An 8,747-nucleotide genomic window follows, 5' to 3' on the forward strand; every position below is an offset into this window, starting at 1 on the left:
ATGAAATTTCCAGAGTGATCTTTAAAAAATTTTCTTGTCACCCCATACGATACCACAATAAAAATTCTATTCTTTGATTTTACAATTTTGATTTATTTAAATATACATATCGATATATTTTCATATATTTAGTTACATACAATATAATACATATTGATTTAATTGGTGTTTTCTTACGCTTCGTTTTTTCTAGACTTGCGGTTTGAGTTCGTTTCAAATCAATTGCTTGTCGTTACGCTTGTTATTTAGTCAATGTTTTATTATGCAGCGTTGCAGTTTAGTGGTAGTAAAACGAAATAAAAAAAACTTATACCATAACTTGCTTATTAGTTAACAATAATCAAAAGTGTTAAAAGCGATATGCCATGTGTATGTGAAGGGAGTTTGCTTTTTGTGTTTTGAATGTTTTTTTCTTTTGTAATACTTTGAAAGTTCAGCGTAGAAAGTAAACAAGTGTGTGTGGATCAGACAATGGAGGACTTGTCGAGGAAGGACGAGGTCTCCATCAGGAGTTCGCTGCTGCTGCTCAGAATATCGTACAGTTGATGCGGTGCGTCGCCGGCGATGGGGTTACCGAAGGGAAAGAATGACGATAATGTCGATAGCTGCAAATTCCCGCTCATAGATGTGAGTCCGTTGGTAGGCGTGGCCGCCTTCGCCGTCGTCTTCCTGCGCCGCTCGACGCCGTCCACGAACTCAGCCTCATCTTCCTTCACCGGCTTCTCGTCCTTTTGCTGATTTGGTCGCGATTCGCCGGTGGCCTCGTAATAAGCATCCGGCAGATCGTCGAAGTTCTGGAACTCCAGGCAGCGTTGTACCTTCGCGATATTGCTCAGCAGCAGGCGATGGAAGAGATCCACCTGCGGCTGGCCACCACCGCGAATGTCTAGAATGGGCAGCCAACGGTAGTAGCACTGATCCCACACTTGCAGGTCGACGATCCGGTGAGCCGGTTGCAGGAACCGATCCTGCGGCACTGAGGAAGCTGTTGCAAATAGCTGCGGATTGATGGTGTTGCGATGGGGCGTGGATCCAGTTGCACTACTATGCGCCGCCCTATTTCCCACCGCGAGAGATCTACGATGGGCCGCGGCCGCCGCCTGGGCGCCAAGATCTCCCTTTTGGCGCTGGTACAGCGGATTGCTGAAGAACATCTTGTCCTTGTCGGAGAACTGCTCGCCCCAATCCCAAACGGGACGAAGAACGAGCTGCGAGTCCCGCACTGCCTTTAGGCGCTGCGCCTGCGTGTCAAACTGGAAGGTATCGAAGATGGGCATGAAGCACGAGTCCCACAGCGTGGTTAGGTACGTCTGCGTGAACTCGAACTCGTCGGGGAACTGCTGCAGCAGCTGCCACACGCAGTCGAGGAAGAGCAGGAACACTGGGCTCTGTTCGCTTTCCAGCAGCTCGGCGTTGCCGCCGGCAGGCTGGGCGGAGTAAACGTGGCCCAGGCGCCGCTGGAACGGATGCTCCAGGGCCACCCACTCCTTCTGCACCAGCGACTGGAAGCCATCGATTGTACGGAAGTGCGGATCGAGCAGAAGCTGCGCCAGACTGCTGACCACGCAGCATAAATCACGGCCATTGGACTCCTGGAGGACACAGCTCACGCCGCCGCGAAGAGTGGCAGCCGCTTCGCTGGCAAAGCGTAGGCACAACGACACATAGAACAACCAATTGGTCTTTTCGAGTAGCGACAGGTACTTGTCATCCTGCAGCATAAACTTCTGCGGCGTTTCCGGCGTGCACAGGCGTCTCAGTTTCTGGTAAGCCTTCAGCACATCCTGGATGCTCGGCAGGCGATCCGTCAGCTGCAGCAGCTTGAGCTGTCGCCCCGCATCACATTTGCGCACCAGCTCGAGCATCACATTCTCCAACTTGGTGTCCTGCTGGGCAGCCGGCTGCAGTTCAGCTAATCTCACCAGGGCGGCGTTACTGCCGTAGCTATACACCCAAAAAGCAGCTCGTGAATCGCAAAAGGCGCGCGACAAGTCCAGGAATCGATCCACGCTGCAGCTCTTCGGTATGACGAAATGCGGCGGAACGGTGTACTTTCCCGCCTGGAGCGGATTCTGCAGCAAAGGGACACTGGCAGTGCTCACCACCTGCCACTCGGTGGCGCCGCAACGTATCAGCTCCCTGGCCCAATCGTTCTTCGTCGCATACATGCTAGTTCCAGAGGCACCCAACGTGGAATAGTATGGCTCCCTGTGCGCATAGGCGAAGCTCAGATCGTGCCGCATGGGATAGGCAAAGCGGACCAGAGCCGAGGCAATCAGCTTGCCCTGATCACTGGATCCGAACATCTTCGAATCCTGCTGCTGGAAGGCGAATTTTAACAGACGAAAGTTCTTGCACACAATGTGCAGGGCGGCGATCCTTCCGCTGATATTGTGCTGCTTGAAGGGCTCCAGTTTCTTGCGCCGGCTGATCCCACGCGCCGCCTGCAGCGCACTGGCCGCCCTGCCCAGCTCGGCGATGGTGTAGATATGATCGATGTTGTTCAGCGTGATCTCGTTGCGACCCACATAGGCGTTCTCCTGGTAGAGATCGATCAGTGGTGCAGCGGTGGCAACAGGATTACGCTTCGAGTGCAGTGGAACAAAGGCCAGCTTGAAATTGGTGACGCTTAGCAGGCCAAAGATGGCCTCCTTATGCGAGTCGGATGGCAGCGATGAGGAGGAGCCGCTCCCACTCCCACTCCCGCTGCTGCTGTCCATGGGATCGATGGGGGAGTACATGTAGGCCGGTGCGGAGGCCACAATTTGCTCGCCCTGCAGCAGGCGCGGTTTACCCAAATGGACGTCCCGCAAATCGCTGGGCAGGCACCATTCGTTTGTGTCCGCTGTGGCGCGCAGATCTCCCGGCAGCGGTGCCACATAGCTGGTGAAGGTGTTGCGCTTGTGGTGGTCAGCATTTCCGGCGGAACCGGCTGCTCCTCCTCCTAGGCCGCCGCCACCGCCGCCCGTGGCCATGGTTCTGATGTCCAGCACACCAGCAGGGTGCAACTCTCCGCGTGACCGCTGCTGTACGCCGCTGGAATATTCAATTATTCGCTACTTCCTGTCTGGGCGCTATACCGTTATGTGCTATGTGCGTGTCTGTCTGTCCAAAACAAAAACAAAAACAAAACCAAACGAATTTAGGGAAATAGGAGGTGAAATTAATATACAGGGATAGCTAACTGGTGAATGTGACTGGTGAATGATTGAGGGAAACAAAATTAGAATTATCGTTTTTTGTGTGGTGATAAGTTTATCAGTGGAACTTACCGTTCCGATTGCTACCTGTGTGTGCGTGTGTGTGCGAGCAGCGATCGGATCGCCGTTGTTGTTGGTGCTCTTGGTTTCGTTGACGTTGTTGTTGTTCCGCCGAGCTGCCGCTGCTTTTGCTTTTGGGGTCATCCGCTGGGGTCATGCAACTGCACCATCTGGCATCTGCACACACGGGCCGCGTCGGTCGCAATGTGCATTTATCTATTTATTTTTATTTTCGCCTGGTCGCCACAACTCATACGACACACTAACACGCACGCACACACACACGCACGCATGACACTCGGTGCAATCGTGCGGTGTGACCAGGTGCCACCAGTAGTGCGAAATAGGTTGCTGGTAGATTTTTTGGTATTTATTATTTTATTTATTTTACTTACTTTAATTTTTAAAGCTTAAAAATAAATATAGAAAGTATTTCTTAGTTCTTTTTACCTTGTTAATAATTTTAGGTATTAACCTATAATGAAAAATTAATTGTTACATGTTTCTATTTCCGTAAAATTTGACAACTGGTCACAGCCGTTTGAAAATTTAACATAAGCCATTTAGGGTCGTACCCTCATCGCTGAAATTGTCTGTTAAATTTTCAACTACTCAGCAATTCAACAGTTAATGAATACTCAGAATTCTTTTAAGGCCTGTTTACTTTATGGTGGAGTTATAAAGTAATGGGAACCTATAAAGATATAGGTTTAGGAATAAAGAAGTATATAATTCTGTGCCAGAATTTAATTTAATTGTATCCCTTTTGATGTAATAAGCCTTTTTGTCGTGTTTTTTGTGCAAATTGTAAGATAAGCGAACAAGTCCATCTTTAGACTCGAACTATGAAGTTAAACATATTTTTTGAGTAATCGCTACAGTGTAACAAGACTTTTACATTACATTTACATATTGGAAAACTTGAATGTACACATTTTTGAAATATTTTTTGTTATCGACAGTCACCGTGATAAACTATTGCTATTGCCTATAAACCTAGGGCAAATTGGGCCAAATCACATCCCGTGATTTTAATAACATTTATATTATTATAAAAATAAAATTAAAAACCCTCCTTTCCAATACTTTTGTTTGACAAGACAGAGCACGTTTAAATTTGAGTGGAATAGTGGATTTTTTAGTAAAAGATCTGGGTAGGCCAAGAGCATTTTGGGAATAGCCCTATACAAAATCTGGCAACTCTGAATTTATTTGCATTGCCGAATCGGCAGACCAGCCCAGCCCGCGCCGACGTCCCCGGAAAACAGTTCCCCAATCCCAACGAGCCGCGAGCGATCCCATTCGGATCGCAGTCCGTGATTCCCGTTCGAGTGCCGCATGTGCTGGCAGCGACACAGCGCCCATTTGCTTAGACGACTCCAATTCGGGACGCGTGGCCGGAGCCCCATTATTCAATTAGCCGGCGGAGGACGGAGCATCGCACACCGCCTGTCGTGGAAGATGACGGATCAGGTCAAGTATCTGGACACGCCCGACAAGTCGGAGACGGACAAGAAGCTGTACAAGTGAGTGCCGTGGTCGATGTGACCCAGATAAGCCGGACTTAATGGATGGTTTCCTTTCCCTCTTTCCCTCTCCCCCAATCTTTCCCTTAGGACGCTGCTTTTGGGCAATGGCTTGCATGCTCTCATTGTCTCCGATCCCAGTCCCGTGCCGCACGATGGTTTCACCACCTCGGAGTCCTCGTCGGAAAAGTCCTGCGAGTGCGAGGAGACCAGCAGTTCGGTGACCACAAGCAGCGATTCCAGCTCATCGAGCTCCTCGGATAGCGGCAGCAGCATGGAATCGGGAAGCGAGGAGGGCGACGAGAAGCTGGCCGCCTGCGCCCTGATGATCGACTATGGATCCTTTGCCGAGCCCACGAAGTACCAAGGATTGGCGCACTTTCTCGAGCACATGATCTTCATGGGCTCCGAAAAGTACCCGGAGGAGAACATCTTCGATGCGCACATCAAAAAATGCGGCGGTTTTAGCAACGCCAACACCGACTGCGAGGAGACGCTCTTCTACTTTGAGGTTGCTGAGAAGCATTTGGACTCTAGCTTGGACTATTTTACGGCCCTGATGAAGGCTCCGCTGATGAAGCAGGAGGCCATGCAGCGTGAACGCAGCGCCGTAGACTCGGAGTTCCAGCAGATCTTGCAGGATGATGAGACAAGGCGGGATCAGCTGCTGGCCAGTCTGGCCACCAAAGGTTTCCCCCACGGCACCTTCGCCTGGGGCAATATGAAGTCGCTAAGGGAGAATGTGGACGACGCGGAGTTGCACAAGGTTCTGCACGAGATCCGCAAGGAGCACTATGGCGCCAATCGTATGTACGTTTGCCTGCAAGCCCGATTGCCCATTGACGAGTTGGAATCGCTGGTGGTGCGCCATTTCTCGGAGATTCCGCACAACGACGTTCGGGCTCCCGATTTGAGCAAGTTCAACTATAGGGACGCCTTCAGACCGGAGTTCCACGAGCAGGTGTTCTTCGTGAAGCCCGTGGAGAACGAGTGCAAGCTGGAGCTGACCTGGGTGTTGCCCAATGTGCACCAGTATTACCGCAGCAAACCCGATCAGTTTCTGTCGTATCTGCTGGGCTACGAGGGGCGTGGCAGCTTGTGCGCCTACCTGAGACGCCGCCTTTGGGCTCTCCATCTGATTGCCGGCATCGAGGAGAACGGCTTCGACACAAACTCCATGTATGCTCTGTTTAACGTATGCATTTATCTCACGGATGAGGGTTTCAAGAATCTGGACGAGGTTCTGGCCGCAACTTTTGCCTATGTCAAGCTCTTTTCCAACTGTGGATCCATGAAGGAGGTCTACGAGGAGCAGCAGCGCATCGAGGAGACGGGATTCCGGTTCCAGGCTCAGCGACCTGCTTTCGACAACGTTCAGGAGTTGGTGCTGAACTCCAAGTACTTCCCGCCAAAGGATATTCTGACGGGCAAGGAGCTCTACTACGAGTACAATGAGGAGCACCTCAAGGAACTTATTGGCCACCTCAACGAGATGAAGTTCAACCTGATGGTCACCTCGCGCAACAAGTACGAGGGCGTGTCCGCCTACGATCAGACGGAGGAGTGGTTCGGCACTGAGTATGCCACCATTCCGATGCCCGAGAAGTGGCGAAAGCTGTGGGAGGACTCGAAGCCCCTTCCAGAATTGTTTTTGCCCGAGCCAAATAAATTTGTCACGGAGGATTTCACGCTGTTCTGGCATTCGGCTGGAAAGCCCGAACTGCCTGCGGCGCCGAAGAGACTGCTCAAGACCGACACATGCGAGCTGTGGTTCCGCCAGGATGACAAGTTCGACTTACCCGAGGCCCACATGGCTTTCTATTTTATTTCGCCATTGCAGCGACAAAGTGCCAAGAAGTGAGTGAATGCACTACATTAATTAGGTACTCTCATTTATTTCCTTTTTATCCAGCGATGCCATGTGCACACTTTACGAGGAGTTGGTGAAGTTCCATGTGTGCGAGGAACTATATCCGGCCATCAGTGCCGGCCTTTCTTACACCTTTAACACAATCGAAAAGGGCTTGCTCCTGAAAGTAAGCGGCTATAATGAGAAGCTCCATCTTATTGTGGAAGCCATTGCCGAGGCCATGCTTCATGTGGCAGACACTCTCGACGAGAAGATGCTGGCTGCCTTCCGCAAGAACCAGCGTAAGACCTTCTTCAACACCCTGATCAAGCCAAAGGCACTCAACAGGTAATGGATCTTTGTTGTGTTTACCAAATACATCTGATCGTCTTGCGTTTCAATAACTTACCTATATACCTTGCTCACTCTTTTTCAGGGACGTTCGTCTCTGTGTGCTGGAGCAAATTCGCTGGCTGATGATCGACAAGTACAAGTGCCTCAACGATATTACTTTGGAGGATCTGCGCGAGTTCGCGCGCCAGTTCCCGAAAGAGCTGTATATCCAGGCTCTCATACAGGGCAACTACACTGAGGAGTCCGCTCACAATGTGCTGAACTCCGTGCTGAGTCGCCTCAATTGCCAGGCGATCAAGGAGCAGCGCTACGTGGAGGATAGAACCATTCAATTGCCGCTGGGTACCAATGTGATCCGTTGCCATGCTCTCAACGAGCAGGATACAAACACGGTGATCACGAACTTCTATCAAATCGGGCCCAATACAGTTCGCGTGGAGAGCATACTCGATCTGATGATGATGTTCGTGGACGAACCTTTGTTCGATCAATTGCGGACCAAGGAGCAGCTAGGCTACCATGTGGGCGCTACTGTTAGGATAAACTACGGCATTGCCGGGTACTCTATTATGGTCAACTCGCAGGAGACAAAGACAACGGCCAACTATGTGGAGGGTCGCATCGAGGTGTTCCGCGCCAAAATGCTGCAAATTTTGCGCAACCTGCCGCAGGATGACTACGATCACACCCGCGACTCGTTGATCAAGCTGAAAATGGTGGCCGACATGGCACTGAGCACGGAGATGGGTCGCAACTGGGACGAGATCATCAACGAGGACTACCTGTTCGATCGCCGCCGTCGTCAAATTGATGTGTTGCGTACGCTCCAAAAGTCGGAGATCATTGATTTCCTTCTGGACATTGATACCAATAACCTGCGGAAGCTGTCCGTACAGGTGATTGGCCATCGACCAGTAGATATGCCGGAACCTTTGCCTGGTGCCCACAATAATTGCGAAGACGAAGATCATGTCGAAGAAGCTAACGAAGATGGAGATGGCAGCGAAACCGAAAAGGACGATCACGAGGACGATGAGGATTCATCCGAAGAGGAGGATGACGAGGATCTGTTTGCGGCCCTGGAGAATAAGCTAAACGTGATCTTTTTACCCGAGGTTGGCAATCAAAACTGCATACTGGATATTAACGAGTTCAAGAAGGGCCTGGAAGCCTATCCCAAGCGAAAGAGCCAACAGGAGGAGGAGGATCAGTCACGTGCCGCTCGCATTGAAGATGCCCTGGGCCAGGCGTGAGATTCTCAAGCACCAACCTACCCACCCAATCAGCTATCTCCGTTTACCTCCCATTTCACTTTGTTTAACTAGCCAAAGGTAGAAGTTTAGTTTCACAGAATGCAAGCTCCCTAACGCCGACCTCCTGACCAAGTCAGCCATTCGCTCTTGTGTTGTAATACACGCCTCCATTAATAATTCAGTTTTTACACAGTCCCGCAGATAATGACAAATGCATTTTGGAGTATTGACACACCACACCGTAGATGTTCGATCGCACTGTCTTTCGTACTGATTTAATACAGAAATAAAAATCAAAATTTAAAGTAGTCAACATGAGTTTCTTTTTAGGGGTATTAACATTTAAGTCTCTACCATTGATCCTCCCCTCTTCACAAAATAAAGTAACTTCTTAATGTGGATGAGCTATTTTGTTTATTCAAAGCTTATCCATAATATGTTGTACATTCAGAACTAGGGCAGTCTTTAAAGTGTTAAATAGTTAAAACACTTGCGATGCAATTTG

At 50.1% G+C, this 8,747-nt stretch overlaps 2 protein-coding genes across 7 annotated transcripts; one reads left to right on the plus strand and one right to left on the minus strand.

The window, feature by feature from the left end:
• Positions 1-232: 232 nt before the first annotated feature.
• Positions 233-3,556, minus strand: LOC119556246 (myotubularin-related protein 10-B). Of its 6 annotated transcripts, none has more exons than XM_037868283.1 (2): positions 3,288-3,556; positions 233-3,101 (listed from the first exon to the last, which is right to left on the minus strand). In XM_037868283.1, exon 2 carries the CDS (start codon positions 2,973-2,975, stop codon positions 465-467), a length of 2,511 nt encoding a protein of 836 aa, XP_037724211.1. In that variant the 5' UTR covers positions 2,976-3,101; positions 3,288-3,556; the 3' UTR covers positions 233-464. The 6 variants fall into 6 exon arrangements, with proteins under 6 accessions (XP_037724211.1, XP_037724210.1, XP_037724212.1 ...); XM_037868282.1 differs by having other exon boundaries at positions 233-3,105; XM_037868284.1 differs by having other exon boundaries at positions 233-3,036; positions 3,273-3,556.
• An 884-nt stretch (positions 3,557-4,440) lies between these two features.
• On the plus strand, positions 4,441-8,550 carry LOC119558218 (nardilysin). The gene is made up of 4 exons (XM_037871528.1): positions 4,441-4,786; positions 4,877-6,643; positions 6,699-6,983; positions 7,072-8,550. Exons 1-4 carry the CDS (start codon positions 4,599-4,601, stop codon positions 8,240-8,242), a joined length of 3,411 nt encoding a protein of 1,136 aa, XP_037727456.1. The 5' UTR covers positions 4,441-4,598; the 3' UTR covers positions 8,243-8,550.
• The last annotated feature ends 197 nt before the right edge of the window (positions 8,551-8,747 follow it).

This window comes from Drosophila subpulchrella, chromosome X (assembly GCF_014743375.2).
Source record: "Drosophila subpulchrella strain 33 F10 #4 breed RU33 chromosome X, RU_Dsub_v1.1 Primary Assembly, whole genome shotgun sequence".
Lineage (NCBI taxonomy): Eukaryota > Metazoa > Arthropoda > Insecta > Diptera > Drosophilidae > Drosophila > Drosophila subpulchrella.